At 39.2% G+C, this 18,088-nt stretch overlaps 1 protein-coding gene across 1 annotated transcript in view; it reads right to left on the bottom strand.

The window, feature by feature from the left end:
• The window catches only part of EGF (epidermal growth factor), a 96,732-nt gene that overhangs the window by 58,885 nt on the left and 19,759 nt on the right, over positions 1 to 18,088 (bottom strand). Inside the window, 8 exon segments of the mRNA XM_043438466.1 lie at positions 226 to 264; positions 267 to 349; positions 1,420 to 1,543; positions 11,852 to 11,950; positions 11,953 to 12,053; positions 14,497 to 14,724; positions 15,140 to 15,321; positions 17,361 to 17,560. Of these exon segments, the coding sequence (XP_043294401.1) occupies positions 226 to 264; positions 267 to 349; positions 1,420 to 1,543; positions 11,852 to 11,950; positions 11,953 to 12,053; positions 14,497 to 14,724; positions 15,140 to 15,321; positions 17,361 to 17,560 (1,056 nt within the window).

The following is an 18,088-nucleotide window of genomic DNA, read 5'->3' as shown; positions in this document are numbered from 1 at the left end:
ATCTTTTAGTGATATATGATGAAATAAAATAAAATATAGATAAATAAACAGTAAAACATATAAGTACATGCTTAATGGAGGTTTTGATTTAACAGACCAGGTAGTGTCTGGTCACTTATGTTTTAAAAAAACAAACCAAAATAAAACTCCAAGTTAATTCTGAAATATACTATTGATCAAGGGCCACCAATGGAGGAAATAAAGCAGTTAACACTTGTGACTTACGGTGACACCGTTTCCCATCAGGAAGCAGAACATACCCCTAGGGCATGTGCAGTAATAAGATCCAGGGATATTTTCACAGCCCTCTGTGCAGCCATGATTCTGAAAAGCACACTCATTGACATCCACACCACGACAACAGCAAAACAGTCAGAAGGTAATTTTTGAAAATAAATTGTAGTATCATTAACATGCCAGCAATAAGTAGGGTATCTCACACCTCTATCTGCTCTGACTGACTGTAGCAAGACAGTTTTTCCTACCCTAACGAGGGGTGAAAGAAAGTCAGTTCAATTATCCTGAAAGCCACCATTTAAACTGTCACAGTTTATTCTTTCAAATATAGATTTTCATATTAGAATTACTCTTGGGATAAAGTAGCACTATTTCCCCTGAAAAGATATAGCCATTTAAGGAAGGACCATGGAAAGTTCTTGACAAGGACAAGACATCCCATGCTCTGCTCTTCAGCCCTCTCAATACTGACAGGGGCCCTTTACCTGAACGTGGGAACATTCCCCAGCAGTTCTACTCTGGCCAAAACCCAGCCTTCCAGATCACTGTTCTATGCAATCGTCTACTGGCTGTCATCTACTGGTCCCATGTAAGCAGGGGGCCACAATTAACAGGCAGATCCCAGGTTTACCTGAAGTCTCATCCCAACTAATTCCACCGAATGCTTTTTGTCAGTACTTTGCTGGCCCTCTGAGAAGGGACACACACAGCATTTCACCCTAGGTTCATTACATTGAGTCTGGAGTCTCAAAACAGGAAAAGCCTAATATAACCAGCCCCGGCACAGTCTCTCAAGATTCCGACCAAACGGTTACACGATGAGATGTGGGAATCACATACTCTGAGGATCTCTTACAAGAACTAAAAAACTTGACAATACTGACATTTTGCACATCGTCAAACCAAACCCACGGAGGTCCATGGAGTCCACTCAGAGAATTCCTGCCTTATATCCCTGAGTAGCCTCTGAAAGTATTTGATCTAGGAACAGAAGATATAAAGGAAAACTGAAAGTGCTACAAAGGCTTTAAAATTGGGGGTGGGGGGTGGGGAATAACATTCCTTTCCTGGGGGGAAAAGTATGAGAAAATTTGAGTTTGGTTTCACATTGAGGCTCTTGATGACCCACTGAAGACCAGCCACCGGCTAAGCTGAGCTGCACTTGCTCACCACAGATTACCTTCACAGATCCTTCCATCTTGGCTTAAAGTGTATCCCTCTGCTCACGTGCACACTTGGGACACAGGCTCTTGCTCACACATGCTGCCGCTGCAGTTACCTTTCTTCAGTTTGCAGAGTTTCTGATCTAAAAGAGAAGACAGTTAATTTGGAGCAGAGGTATGTTTCGACAGGGATACTACATGATCCCTGCCTGGTTCTTAAGAACTCTAATCTTCTTGCGACGTCAGCAAGAGTGTTGTTTCACAGTGGTGGCGCTGCTCTAGGGTCAAACCAAAGCCCAGATTACTCAGCATTCCAAAGCTCATTTATTTCTCTAATTGTACTCCTCCTACAGTAGCTCTCAGGATGAACAAAGTGAAAGTGTTAGTAGCTCAGGCATGTCTGTCTCTTTGCAACCCCGTGGACTGTAGCCCGCCAGGCTGCTCTGTCCATGGAATTCTCCAGGCAAGAACACTGGAGTGGGTTGCCATGCCCTTCTCGAGGGGATCTTCCTGACCCAAGGACTGAACCCAGGTCTCCTGCATTGCAGACAGGTTCTTTACTGTCTGAGCAAACAGGGAAGTCCTAGTTCTCAGGTTAGGACATACAATTAAATGGAAATGTCATTCCTTGGGTTACAAACACTAAGTACAACTTAATAGCTTTATCTTTTTGACCTGCTTTTGTGAAAATATGTATTTATGTATTTATTTTAAAAAACAAGGCAAAAAACAAATGTTTTTTGTTTTTCTGATGCTGTTTCTTATTGAAAATGCTGAAAATGAAGTATCTGTTTAAGAAGCATAAAAGCTACAAAATTAAGAACACATTTTCTTAAGTATAATATTTACAGGTCAGATCTATATCTATTTTTAGGGTCATCATGTAAAGAACAGCATCTTTCAGACAATATATTCCATTGCCATATGTCATATCCTCAAATTTCTGAGTTTATTGCTGCCAGTATTCCTTGTTTCATAAAAGAGCCCAGGGTGAGTCGTAAAATCTGCTCAGTGATGTAGGTGCTTGGGTTAAATTAGCCAAATACACTGAACAACAAATGGCCCACTTGGTACCTTTGGTTATCAGAGTCATGGGCTAAACTGGCAACACATATATCCCTATTCACAATTTGCTCTTTTTTTTTTTCCTGCCAATTGCAATAACTTTATGAAATACTATGGGATAAGCTTGAGTTTGAGGGCAGCTCTCAAGGTGCATTTCGGAGGCCAGAGCTCTGGTAATAGGTGACGGCAGGGGAAGAGGATTTGGGCCATGGACCAGGAGTCCTGGCATAACTGAAATCAGTGACAGCCTGAGTAATGTGAGGAGCCAAGGACCTATGAAAAGGACCACTGAAAACCTAGCCTTCTGTGAAAGAAACAAGCCAAAGAAACAAGTCAGTGAGAGCCTATGCATGGCAGTGTGAGGCCTAAGCTGTCCTCCATGTAGGTTTGTTTCCTTGGTCTCTGTTCATCTATTAGTATTTAGAATGATGGCACCTAACTCTGACTCTGCCCCTTTCCTTCTACTTCAAGTTACTAAACACATTCCTTGACCAACAAACCATCACACATGCATATGTCACTAAGCTGTGTCCAATTCCTTGCAACCCCATGGACTGTAGCCTGCCAGGCTCCTCTGTCCATGGGATTCTTCAGGCAAGAATACCGGAGTGGGTTGTCATTTCCTTCTCCAAGGATCTTGTGAACCCATGGATGGAACTCAGGTCTCCTGTATGGACAGGCAGGTTCTTTACCCCTGAGCCACTTGAGAAGCCCAAAGCATCACACGTTGAAAATATAGTCTTGTCCACTTGAAAATGTTTCTAATGTACATCAAGGTCTCATGGGGGGCATGTCACCTTCTAGAGATTCTGACCTGATAAATGAAGGGAAAGGCTCATCTTCACCAGAATCTAGAACAACTCTGATGGTAGAAGTCTTCACAGCACACTTTAAGAAACATTGATCTAATATGCTAAGGGAACACCCCACTTTCACCTAAGTTATAGACACTTCTTTTTAGCTAATCTGTGTTATTTCTTTGGTTATTTTAAACTTGTTTACTCAAATCTCTTGATAGAATTAAATGCACAATATTTATGATTATTTAATACTACTGCAATACCACCTACTAAGTCAGGTAAGATTTACACAGAATAGTTTTGGATATTGATTCCAAAATTTTTGTTTCTTGTCCACAGTTTTTATGCCAATTACACATTTAGTTACATTGTTCTTCATGTTCCTATATGCTTCACATATCAACATCTTAATTAAGAAAATTAAGAACCAAATGACGCCAGTTTTTAAAGTAAGTGATTAAAGTCAGAAACTCAAAGACATACTGGAGACAAAATGTACCTACTTCAATTTCTAAAAAAGAGCATGTGATTGTTTTAACTGTACTTTTTATAATATTTACAAGTGAAAAATCAACAAAAATCCAGCAAGGTCTGATTCAGCCTTTTAATAGCACCAAAGTGCTACCACTTTCTTGAGGTAACAAAAAATTGAGGGATCATGCTTCCTGTAAATATCTTTTATAAAGATCTTTCCAAACCAAGCATGATAGATGACCACTGCACTTAAGAGTTGGGAAAACTGAGTTCTGTCTCAGTTCTGCTTTTACTTAAAATCACTTTATCTCTTTGACTTCAGTTTCCGTGAAATAAAAGTGTTGAAGTAGATAGCCCCTGAAATCTCTCACTGAAAAAAAATTGTGGTTCTATACCATAATCAGATATCTGTTGTAAATTCCTCTAAGTTTACATCTTTAAACCTTCTCAAACTTTAATTACTGCTTATAAATGGTAAGGGATATTAAAACGGTCTTATGAAGAAAACAGTGAGTGTCTAGGATACAGGAAATTGCTCTTTCATCTAGATCCACTGTTATTTTTCTCTTTTCTTCTTGTACGTTTCTGTTCCCTCTTACCTGTCTCCTGTGTGTTCTTATCATCACTGACACTGCCATTATCATCACAATTATATATGTATGTGCATATATGTATCTCTTTTTCATTAATCAATAAGCTTTTGAAGATATGGCATGTATCCCATTCACATATATAGTCCAAGTAGCACCTAACCTGGTGCCTTTTACCACACAGGGGTGCTATAAACATCTGGAATACATGCACAAAAATTGGTGCTAGTGAAACCTGCAACTTAACTCCCTTCCTTGGTTTCTCCGTGAATATCCAGTCAACCTCAGAGTTAGAACTCAAACAGTACTCTTTTTACTATACCACAATGCTGATGGTTTTACTGATACTTATTAACAATATACATTATCATTCAGTGGTGAACATACGAGAAAAGCAATCACTATTCTACTCTGAATGGTTGTGCTAATGATGTGACCTGAATTCAGACACTCAACATCTAAAAGCCATTTTAGGAAGTGGCAAAACAGAGGATTGAGAGCTGTATTTTGCTTAATCTCCTTAATCTTCTGGTGTTCTTTAGCCTCAAATTAGGTTGAAGCCAGCACTCAGAATGCTGCTGCTGACCTCAGATAACACCTCTCCCAGAGCTCAGCAGTGCGGCCTGATTACCTTTGAGATCAAATTAAAGCTCCTTAATCATGGAATTTAATGTCCACCCCCAACTGCGCCTTCAATAACTGCCCAGCACACAAGCCCTCATGAGCTTTGCTACAGCCAAGCAAACTATAGATTTTTACCTTGGCCCAGTTCTGAAACAACACACGTGGGATTCCCGAGCCTGCTTCTTTCCACTGATCACACCTTTTTCTCAACCTCAAATTCAGTGTCAGATTCACATCATCAACAAAGCCTTTCCAGTCTCTTCCATTTGAAACCATTCATTTGAGTCATTCTTGTAACTAAATATTTAGCAACCCCAATGGTTACAAAATTTGAATAATGTTTTATAAAGCATTTATATTATCACGTTATTTTCATAACAAGTCCTTGAGCTGTGTTGAGCAATTATTGTCTTCATTTTACAGATTATGAAATAGTATCTTAAGGATCACATATAGATAATAAGGGGTAGGACTGGGACTTGAATTCCAGTCTTCTGTGATACACCCCATCTCTTTAATACAGATAACATGTGTGTATGTGTACATGTATATATGTATACTTATGTGTGTGTGTGTAGAACAATGGGTTTTATAGAAAAACACATTCATATAGTGATATTATTTACTGATATATATCAGTTATTAGCATATTAACAGATGTTATACTGTATTTTTATATAATATGTAAATTAATTGTACATAGTATATTTTTCCATAAATGTTCATGATTTTTGTTTTATTTATTTATTGTCTATTTCCTTAGTAAGTTTCCTGAATCAATGGCTCACTCCCCTTTCTCAAAAAACCTCCCAAACAGTAAAATATAGGAGTTTTTTGTTAATAGAAAAGAAAGAGGAAGAAACAAGAAAGGTTATTCTGTGCTATTACAATTCTTAATTATAGTAGAAAATCACTTAGCCAGAATTTAGCTACTTGGTATCATTATCCATCTAAACCTAAGAATCAGAAAGTAAACAAATCAGCAGCCTCTGAGCAGTTAAAAAATAAATGCCTTTCACTCACAGAAGAGCCTTAACCAAAGGCCCACTCAGTCTTTGTGTATTTTAGACCTGTTTCCGGGGAGCTTGGCCAGCCCACAACATGATGATGGTGTGCAGGCCTCCACCCATCTCCTCCCCACCACTCCTCACTCCTCTCCACCCAAGGCAGGGTGGCTACATGATTCCAGAGTTCTTTCTTGCTGAGCCCAGACACAGCCTCGGCCCAGCACTGAAGACCACTAAGGGTTAGTTACTGGTCACTCTTCCCACCACTAGATGCCTCACACCATGACTCTTCTTAAAGAAAGACGGCATAATTTAGAGTGTGAAATTTTGAGTGTGAAAATGATAACTGCAATGGATAAAAACGTCAAATATTTTTTATATCCTTGAATTTATAAAGATGCTTTAGAAAAATAAATAAATAAAAAGGTCACCTCTGGAGGATACACTAACCCTTTATTCTGAAAACAGATAAAGTAAGGGAAAGATTAAATCAAGCATTTAATTTACCTTTTTTAATAAAAGATGCTCCTCAGGGAAATCATATACCTGATTGCAAAACTTCTTCAACTAATAAGGCAGTGATAGAATTAGAATGTCATTACTTCAACACTCTAATGAAAATGGCTCTAGACAATGATAATCAATAGCTTGTAAAGCCGTTATATGAAAGGCTGAGAGGAAACTCTACAATGGACTGACCAGGCTGGTAACACCTAAATCACTGACCAATGTTTGAACATCACAAAGAGAATGGAGACCCAATCACTACATGCCCTCTGGCCTGGTCACTAGCAGCACACAGTACTACCTGCACGACCACCTATAAAGTACTCTTGCAAAAAATCTGAATCTGATCAGGCTTCTAGGCCAAAGGTACCAGTTTATACTGGTTAAATGATACCATGGGGATAGAATCTGCAAAGTCCAGAATGTGGGGAATTCTAAGGGACAAGATCTGGATTCCTCAACAAACAAATGGCAGGAAAAAGCCTCAGAGAATAAACAGAGGCCACGGCGAGGCATACGGAAGCCACCGAGAAGAGACAACAGCAAGAAAGATAGAAAAATGATGAAGAGCTATTCAAAGTATTTAAAAGGCATTTCAAACGGCAGCCATTTGGTGTCAGGGCAAACTTGCATTAAAAACCCAGCTTTGCCTCAAATCAGTCCTATTCTTGCCCCAGTGGTGTGTAATCTTTGGAAATGTGATCCTTATCATTAAGAAAATATCTATAGCTATCTATAAATGTTAGGAAGATATAGAAATCCATAATTTGCTAAGATTTCTAGAAGAAATAACAGATTTGGGTACTCAAATTGATAATTTAAACTGCATGAAAACAGAGAATACAAGTGTAGGTGAGGATATGGAGAAACTGGAAACCCTGGGCTCCATCAGTGGGAATGTAAAATGATGTAGTCACTGTGGAAAGCAGTGTCATGTGCCTTCAAAAAACTGAAAATAGAATTACCATGTGATCCAATAATTTGCGACTGACGATATGTTCGTAAGAATTAAAAGCAGGGTCTCAAGAAGAAATTTGTATACCCACATTTTTAGTGGCATTATTCCCAATAGCTAAAAGATGGAAGAAACCCAATTATTCATCAGTGGATAAATGGGTAAGTAAAATGGAATATATACATGCAATGGGGTATTATTCAGGCTAAAAGGAAAAAAATTCTAACACATGCCTCAAAACAGAGGCATCTTCAGGACATCGTGCCGAGTAAAATAAACTAGTCACAAAAAGAGAAATACTGCATGATTACACTTATAGGAAGTACCTAGAGTAGGAGTCAAAATCCTTGAAATGGAAAGAACAATGGAATGATGGGAGCCAGGGACTGAGGAGCGGCAGAAACGGGGAGCTGTTATTTAACGGGTGGAGAGTTTCAGTTTTACAAGATGATGACATTTACACACACAAACCATAAGTGAACTTACTGCCATCTTAACTTAAAAATGGTTAAGATGAGGGACTTCCCTTGTGAGCCAGTGGTTAAGACTCTGTACTCCACTGCAGAGGGTATGGGTTCAATCCCTGGTTAGGGAACCAAGATCCTGCATGCCACACGGCACAGTAAAAAAAAAGAAAGCCTAAGATGATAAATTTTATATGTATTTTACCACAATTTTTACATTTCAGAAAAACTACATGAAAAAAATACTCATATTTATATCTAGGATGATTCTTTTCTAGAAGTTTTACAAAAACCCCAAGGTTTTATAGTAGAAACCCTACCAATGACATAATCAAAATGAATCAGAGTTTCACCTGGACAGCTTTAGCTACACTAGCTACTTTCATAAACAGGTACACTTTTAGGCAGAAGCAATTCTCCTCTCAGAATTAATGACATTGAGCAATATTTCTGTGCATGAAATGAATGCAAAGCATTTTAAATAGTGTTGATGACAGATGTCCTATATTTTCTAAAGAATATGCTCTTGAAATTCTCTTATGCATTTTAAACTGGAATCAATATTATAAAAAATTACAGAAGAATGCAGAATTATTTGCACCTTTTACAAAAGAACATCTGTGAGCAGCAAAACTAGTTACAAATTCCCCAAATGTTGAACTTGAAATAATGTCATTAACATTATATACAAAGTTCCCACACTGGCTCTGAGATTCATATATAATCTGCCTTTCATATTTGTGCATTCCACATCTATAGATTCAACCAACCATGGATCGAAAATATTCTTTAAAAAAATTCTATAAAGTTTCAAAAAGCAAAATTTGAATTTGCCTTGCACCTGCAATGGTTTGCATAGTATTTACATTGCATGTACAGCTATTTACACAGTATTTACATTGTGCTACGTATGATAAGTAATACTGAGATAATTTAAAGTATAAGGATGTTAGGTAATATGCAAGTACTATTCTGTTTTATATGAGGGACTATCGCGGCCTTGGATTTGGTGTTGGCGAGAATCCGGGAACAAACCCCCAGGGGTAAGAGGGATGGCTGTACACAGCTGTCAGTGCAGGCACGAGAGCACTGTTGCCTCATGAGTTTAATCGTGACAACAAAAATGCAAAAATGTGAGATCGAGTCAGTCTCTTTTCAGAGAGCCAGAGGAGAAGAGAGAGAGAGAGAGAGACTCCGTGTGTGTGTGTGTGAGAGAGAGAGAGAGAGGGGAGAGAGAGATTGATTTTCTGAGTTCCTGTAATATAAAACATTTTCAAAAGACAAAATAAGATTTGGGTCCCATTGATAAGTGCAAACTGAAGCTTTTAACCACCAGCATGCCATGGATAGACAAGAATATGCCAAATTACAGATTTTCCCAAAACAAGTAAGGCAAATCTAAGAGATGAAATTATAGACAATAGTGAGAGAAAAGCTGAAGAGGCAGCATGGTGTCAGTCTGCCTGGGTTCAAACCCCAGGTCTACCCCAGTGTGACCTTAAACAAGCATTTGTGACATTGCTGAACCTCAGCTTCTAACCTATAAAATGGTACTAATAATCACATGATTTGTAGGGTGGTTAAGATGAAATGAGATAACATAGCCCAGAGCAGATCATTCTGCAGCCATTCTATAGTCATGACTATTATCATTATTTCTCAGAGCACTATACCCTGTGCCATTTTTCTATTTTATCTCCTATTCAGAGGTCTATGTGATCCCCAAATCTATTATTCTTAGCCCAAATCTTTTCCCTGAAACCTAGACCAATTAACTAAGGAATTAAAAAAAAAAAAGTCTCTGAAGCACAAAAGAGTCTAAAAGATTGAAAAAGACTCTCACTAGAGAGTGGCTCAGACGGTAAAGAATCTGCCTGCAATGAGGCAGACCTGGGTTCGAACCCTCCAGGGAAGATCCCCTGGAGGAGGGCATGGCAACCCACTCCAATGTTCTTGCCTGGAGAATCCCGTGGACAGAGGAGCCAGGTAGGCTATACAGTCCATGAGGTCCAAAGAGTCAGACACGGCTGAGTGACTCAAGCACAGAACAGAGCTGAGCTGCAAAGACCTGTTGCAAGAAAAATGATTTAAAGCACTGGGATTCATTTATAACATACAAAAGGGAGCAGCCCCCTGTAGACTATCTGGCCAAGGGTGGGTGTAGGGCTTATAACATGTAAGGGAGGCAGCATGTACTCAGATATTAAATATCTTTAGAACTTGTTCCTTATGGTATTATTTAGGGGAGAAGGTGTCAAAGGGTGTTTTTTTAATTCTTTTTTTTTCCCCTACTACAGTTTATTAAATGTCCTCTAGGCCCTGGAAATACAATGGAGAGTTGTATTCTCTGTCCTCACAGGACTAAGGAAGCTGAGGAAGTCAGACAGTTACACCAAACCATGATAAGTGCTCTGTGATGGGAAATCTGCTACTTTCTAAAAAGAGCTACTGAGGCTCCAGTGAGCTGGTCAGGGAAGGGGTTCCTGAAAGAAGAGATATTGGAGCTATTAATATTTCTTAGAGGATGAAGGGTAAGTCACTGCTGTGAATTAGAGAGAGTGTTCCCAGGGAGTTCCTTGGTAGCCTGAAAGAAAGTGAAAGAAATTGTTCATTGCTCAGTCATGTCCAACTCTTTGTGACCCTCCATGGGATTTCCCAGGCAAGAACACTGGAATGGGTTGCCATTTCCTGCTCCAGGGGATCTTCCTGACCCAGGGATTGAACCTAGGTCTCCTGCACTGCAGGCATTCTTTACCGTCTGAACCACCAGGGAACAGTGATTAGGATTCACGGCTTTCACTGTCTCAGCCTGGGTTCAATCCCTGGTCAAGCGAGATCCTGCAAACTGTGCAGCCAAAAAAAAAAAAGAGAGAGAGAGAGAAACCATGTTCCCAATCATGCTGAAAGGCTGGAGGAGAGAGCAAGTATGCCTCCTAGAGTAAGACAAAATCAAAACTTTGAGGATGGCTGCAGCCCTGACTATAATGCATAGTAAGAGAGGAAACTGAAAAACAAAGAGGGGCGCTATGAACCAGTTCAATAAAAAAAAAGACTGGGTTTTATTATTGGCAGTTGAGAGTGTTTTAACCCAGGAATGACAAGATTGGGTTCTCCTTTTTGAAGGGTGATGCTCCCTGCAGCATGGCAGAGGGAGGCAGGGACACTAGTGAACTGGACCCCAGGGACGCAGAGCTGCCGAGAGGGGCACAAGGCGGTAGGTGCTGGAACTGCTAGGAGTTGGAGGGTGATCTCACGGGGATGGACCTGTGCCTGGGGATAGGGAGATAAAATGCCACTCACCGAGGCCTACACCTGGAGGTCTCCAACCAGACACTGGAGGGAGAAGAGCTGGGCAGAAGGGAAGGGAAAGTGAGTGAGTCAGTTATTCCTTCTGTGCCTGAAGCACTTCAAGAAATCCACGTAGAAATGCTCAGAAGGCAGATAAACATGGGCCGTGAGAGGAAAAGGTGAGCTGAGCCTGAATATGTACATCCGCTGTGCCCCCTTGCTTGGCATGTCTGAGCAACTACAGGAAGCTTTGTGTTAGAGTCCAATGAGGGGAGGAGGAAAGAATGCTAAATCAAGTTGGTCAAATATTGATAGGCCTGGTTAAATGTTAAATTACAATCTAGTTGCAAAGGAAAGCTTTTGAAGGAATTTAAGTAGAGGCGTTAACCCATCAGATTTACTGTTTACAAGCAAGAGGAGAAAATGAAAAGATTAAGTGGCTGCTCCAACAGGCCAGACAAGACATGCCGGCTGTTTGGACTATGGTGGTGGCAGTGGAAGAGAGAAGTGGACATTTGAGATGCACTAGAACGTAGAATGGAAAGGATTTGGCAGTAGGCTGAAAACAGGGGTGAGGTAGTGGGAGAAATCAGGGATGACTGCTAAATGTCTGTCTTGAGTAAGTGGATAAGCGGGGACTACATGCCGGACCCTGTTTGAGGTCAAAGATGACTCACCAGATGCCCAAGCATCACCCTCTGCCCTGGGCTGTATGAGCGGATGAACCTCTTTAATTCCACTGGGTGGCACAGATGATGAGCTGAGGGTGATTTTAACATATCCTTCCCCGCGTGCTTGTTAGCTACCCAAACTGTCTTCTTTTTCCATGTTGAATAGAAGATATGATCACCAAAGAAGGACGCTGCAAGCAGACTGTGCCTGAAACAACAGGAGAAAAGCATAAAGAATGGCAGAATATTTCTTCCTGGACTTCTTAAAGTTTCACTTCAACACATGGTCTGAATTTTAATCACCTACGTTTCTCATTTAGGGTTAGAAACAAACATTAAGTTTAAATTTGTATTTATGTAGCCATAATCTGAATTAATAGGATATATTTTTAGCTTCAGATCCATTATCTCATTTTTGTTTTTGCTACTTAACATGTAATTGTGGTGAAAATAAAATAAAGAAGAAAACAGACACAGGATAAGAGTGGATTGCTGGCAGCTAGATTAGTTGCTGGCAAGATAGCAAATCAAATGAAACATAGATTTTTACAAAGCACAGGACATAATAAATTAAAAAAAAAAAACTAACCAGCATGTGAAAACTATGAGCCAAATACTCTATTATTTTTATTTATTTCTTTACTTAATCTTTACAATAATCTCAAGAAACAGGTGCTACTATTATTCCCACTGAAAAACTTCTGCTTCATTGACTATGGTAAAGCCTTTGACTGAATGAATCACAACAAACTGGAAAATTCTTAAAGAGATGGGAGTACCAGACCACCCTACCTGTTTCCTGTGAAACCTGTATGTGGGTCAAGAAGCAACAGTTAGAACCAGACATAGAACAATTGACTGGTTCAAAATTGGGAAAGGAGTACAACAAGGCTGTATATTGTCACTCTGCCTATTTAACTTATATGCAGAGTATATCATGTTAAACACCAGCCTGGATGAATCACAAGCTAGAATCAAGATTGCTGGGAGAAATATCAACAACCTCAGATATACAGATACTACTCTAAAGGCAGAAAGTGAAGAGGAACTACAGAGCCTCTTAATGAGGGTGAAGGATGAGAGAGAAAAAGTTGGCTTGAAACTCAGCATTCAAAGAACTAAGATCATGGCTTCTGGTCTCATCACTTTGTAGCAAATAGAAGGGGAAAAAGTGAAGGTAGTGACAGACTTTATTTTATTAGGCTCCAAAATCACTGCAGATGATCACTGCAGCCATGAAATTAAAAGTCCTTGGAAGGAAAGGTATGACAAATTTAGACAGCATATTAAAAAGCAAAGCTATTACTTTGCCCACAAATGTCTGTATAGTCAAAGCCATGGTTTTCCCGGGAGTCATGTACGAATATGAGAGTTGGACCATAAAGAAGGCTGAGTGCTGAAGAATTGATGCTTTTCAAACTGGGTGCTGGAGAAGACTCTTGAGAGTCCCTTGGACAGCAAGTAGATTAAACCAGTCAGTCCTAAAGGAAATCAACACTGAATATTCACTGGGAGGACTGATGTTGAAGCTCCAATACTTTGGCCACCTGATGTGAAGAGGTGACTCATTGGAAAAGACCCTGATGCTGGGAAAAAGTACAGGCAAAAGGAGAAGGGGGCAGTAGAGGATGAGATGGTTAGATAGCATCACCAACTCAATGAACATGAATTTGAGCAAACTCTAGGAGATGGTGGGAGCAGAAGAGCCTGACATACTACAGCCCATGGGGTCACAAAGAGTTGGATATGACTTAGAAACTGGGCAACAACAAATTATCCCCACTGTATGGCTGTCAGCATAACTGATAACATATCAGGCCTGTATAGTTTCTCCTGTCTTTCCACTGACCCTACCCTACTCAGGACTGTACTGTGCAGCAAATAACTTCTGTTGTCAAAGGCTTTGTAATTAATTGTTGTTGTTGTTCAGTCGCTAGGTCATGTCCAGCTCTTTGCAACCCCATGGGCGGTAGCCTGTCAGGCTCCTCTGTCAATGGGATTTCCCAGGCAAGAATATTGGAGTGGGTTGCCATTTCCTTCTCCAGTGCATCTTGTAATCAACAGATATGGTTTAATAATCATTAGGATTGAGTAGCCTCTAGGCTCTGTTCTTCACCAAAAAGTGATGAGGACCTTCACTGTTGTATTTCCAGCAACCACAAGACTAAGTTACTCATTCAAGACTCTTGACTTAGGACTTCCTGTTTCCAAGTGTGTACTCCTAGACCCTAGGTTAACTCTAAACTTGTCTCAATGGCCCCTTCACAGTATGAAGTGCAGCTACAAATGCTTTCGGATCATTGTCAACCTGATCCCACCCTGTAAATTACCCAAAAATATACTGATCCACTGATTGTATGGAGCGGCCTGCCTTCTTTTTCAATCTCAAGATACTTTTTCAATTCAGTGGGCACTTCCTGTTCCCTCCATTCTCCAACACCCACATTAAAGCAAGCAGGATGAGAGAAGTCGTGTAACCTACCTAAGTCACTCACCTAATAAATAATATATCTGGGACTTGAACTCAAGTCTTTTGGACCCCCAAATCTGTGCTAAACCACTACACCAGTTTAGGTGACAAAAGTAAAATTCATTTATCACACAAACTCCAAATGGCAAGTGTTTTATTTTACACCAAAAGCAAAACTTACCGCAGGAGATATTTGCTAAAAAGGACAGAACCGCCATCATAATCACAGGAACAAATACGAGGATCACCTCCTTTTCTGTGGTACTGAATTCAAAAGAGCCGTTTATCAAGCACATCCAGTGATACAGCTGCAATTTTCTCTGATGTCTCCAACAGAAGCTCCACTTCCACACCACCAAGATCTGCTCTGTGAAGGCTGCCAGCCACCTCTGAGGACCAAAACATGAACCTGAGGGCAAACATATCACAGAGACACTTCAGTGAGTGTCGGGTCACTTAAATGGTTGACTCTCTCAGTGTTCCAGTAGTCCCCAGAGGTCTGCACAGAACGAGTTTGACTATTTGAATTAAAATTCAATTCAACAAATATTTATTGCCCTGTTACTGCAATTCCATGTGATTTCAAGTTAGAAGGAGAACTTTGCTTCTCTAGTGGGAAACCTTGGTAGTCAAGATGCTATTGATAGAGGGAGCCTGCTTCGGTTCAAATCCAGGCAAATGCCTTATTGAAAATGGGGTTTGTGCACCATAAAAGAGGGTCTTTGTCTCAATCAGGAGGCCCCTTTGAGTCAAAATGTTATGATTCCTTGACTTTTCATTAGATTTTGAAATATATTTCAATGTCCAAAGCCAACAGAATTTACCTTGCTACTGGATCAACTGCTATATTTGCAGGATATTTTAAGGCACTTACAAGAACCCGGGAATTGTTTCCTTTCATATCAGTTACTGTAATGATTCCTTCCTGTTGATTTGACCAAATAAGTTCTTCATTGATCCAATTTATTGCCATTCCTGAAACATTTTTATCTATATCACATACTTTCTGTAAAATCAAAATTTAAAATTGTTATTAGTATTTCTCCATTCACAACAAAATTTTATGTATTTTATGTATATTTATGTTTATTTTTATGTAACAAAGTTTATTGTTTTAAGTAATTGTCATTTTTGTACTTTACCAAAATTATTTAAATGATAAACTATTTGTAGATACTGTGCCATTGCTCAGATGCTGCAATATTCATTCTCCCATGTGAATATTTCTCAGCATAGAATTTATATCAGTTTTGAAATGAAAATTTACTCTCTATTTATGTAAATTAGGCAGTCAGTCATAATGTGTGAATAATTTTAACTACAGTAATGGCAGAATTTCAATTTTACCTTACGGTTAGTTTATTCAGCTCCATTTGCCAGTGGAATTTCCCAGATTCTCACCTGAATCCAATTTCAAGCTTTGCCAAATTCTAGCAAGACTCCTTGGGGTTTGTGCAGAGGGTCATGAAGTAGATTTCGCATTAGGGCCCCCACTTTTCTTCTAGCACCTCCTCCACCAGGTCCAGCTCTTTCTATAAGTCCTCACCCTTCCGGGTGGCTGTGACCCCAGGATCCTCGTAGCAGGGCTTTTCTTTATGCTTTCTCATGATAAAAACAACTTAACCAAACCTCTTCTAATTTCATGCTGTGCAAGTAAACCAGTCCTCTAACCGGGTGGAGGGTGGGAGACAGGAGGAAGCCCTGGTTTGCACCATAGCAAATTTCCGTGATGGAAATAGTCCCACAATCTCTGGTTTTCAACTACCAACATGAAGTCACTGAACACAGAGTTGGGCAGAAATCAGTCTCCAGAATCTGTGCTATTCCTACATCTCATACGAAGTAATCTAGCCAATCCATTTAATCGATTGCTAATATATTAATTCATGCAGGTAAACTGTTTGCTTTTTAATGGTTGTCTCCTGTAAACAATGTTTTAACCCAAAGGAGGGACTAATACTAGTGGATTTTAGGCTTCAAGCCAATCTGTTCCTAATGATTTACCACAAATTCCCAACGATCTAATGCTTTTTTCCATTTCTCTGACAGTAAACCCTCCAGATTCTTAAACTCAAGATTTTGAAACTAGTCTATGGATGGCTGGAGAATAATGAGTAGCCATTTTGTTAAAAGTGAGATTAGCAAGTATTAGAGATGTGGTAAAACAAATTAGCACCTAATTGAAGGCTTTAGAAGGGTGAAAATTTTGCTTAAAAACAAAAATTAAACAAAAACACAAAAGCAAACAGTAGGTACTTTGTGTTGGGGATAAATACTGAAGGTGAAGCCACCTGCTCTCTATAATTCACTTCCCAGGAGAAACATTCCTACTGGGACTCATTTAAGGGTTTTACTAATTAAGAAGAAAGATTAAAGATCTTTTGTATGTGCTTGAACCAAAATATTTTGCTATCTATCACTTGCTTTATTATTTTTTTCCAGCATGCAAACACCTTGAGAAGAAAAAAATTTCTTCCTAAATTTCAGTTGCAAAAACCCATTGACAGATTTTAAACAGATAAAACAGGGCTTCTCAACCTCAACACAATTGATATTTAGGGCCTGATAATTCTCTGTTTGGGGGACTGTCCTATATAGTGTAGGATGGTTGGCAGTGCCTCTGGCCCCTTAACACATTCTCTCTTCTCCCCATTCTAGCTGTGACAACCAAAATGTTTCTAGACATTGCCAAAGGTCCCCTGGAGGCAAAACTGCCACCAGCTGAGAACCACTAGAATAGAAAATAATGGTGTAAATAATCTGTCTTTACCATAAAATGGTGATCTGGCTTATTACACTTACATCTTTCCAAAATTACATTGACATCCTCACTTTCTCTTTTGGGGACTTCTGAATATCAATGCCACATGCATGGGCTTGTTCAATAACATGATAGCACAGATGCAGATTAAATACCTACATATGCTGGATGCATATCTGCATTGTAATAATTTTCATTTATCTGAATGTTACAAATTTTGCTTTATCATTTTTGACAGCCTGTTCAAAAAAATCCCTCAAATGACATAGGAAATGTTACTTTACCTCTTGCCTTGTCCCATTCAAATGGACTGTTTCCAAGAGTTGTCTTTGTAGATCAACCCAATAGATTCTTTCTTCATTATAATGAAAATCCACGGTCACTGATACGCCAGCATCTGCCACCAATTGTTCATAATTCATTCCTTCCAAGTCAGTCCTAAAGATACTATTTCCATGGGAGAAAATTAAGAAGGGCATAGGACCTGCATGGGAAGAAACCAAACAGTATATTTTCAATGCTCTTTTGTCTTATTTAGACAAAATACTTCCCCACGACAAATAACACAAGCAGAAATAATTTTTAAGTCATGATTTTATATTTTAAATAAATACCTCTTTACATAAATACCTCTTTAAATAAATATCCTCTTGTTTAGAGGATAAAGAATTCCTGTAGATGTTCACAATTAGTTTTGTAAATCATCTCCACAAATTGGTTGTAAGAAATGAACGTTGCCAACTTATGAAAAGAAAAACAACTGTTTGAAGAGAAAGACACTCCCTAGCTTAGTAATATTATATGTTCAAAAAGAAACCACCTACCGTTTTCTATTATATAGAGGGTCTGTATGAGTGTCAAATCTAATTATGTAAATCAGAAATAAAATTACAGATATTACTGCTTGGGAAATGAATCTCTCCCTCCTCTAGTCTTACCTTATGAATAGAGCCTCCAGGTTACTGACAGAGAAGAACATGGTGAAACCTAGAGGTCTTAAGTAGAAGCAGGA

The sequence above is a fragment of the Cervus canadensis genome, chromosome 19, assembly GCF_019320065.1.
Source record: "Cervus canadensis isolate Bull #8, Minnesota chromosome 19, ASM1932006v1, whole genome shotgun sequence".
Lineage (NCBI taxonomy): Eukaryota > Metazoa > Chordata > Mammalia > Artiodactyla > Cervidae > Cervus > Cervus canadensis.
This window is presented reverse-complemented; position numbering and strand designations above follow the sequence as displayed.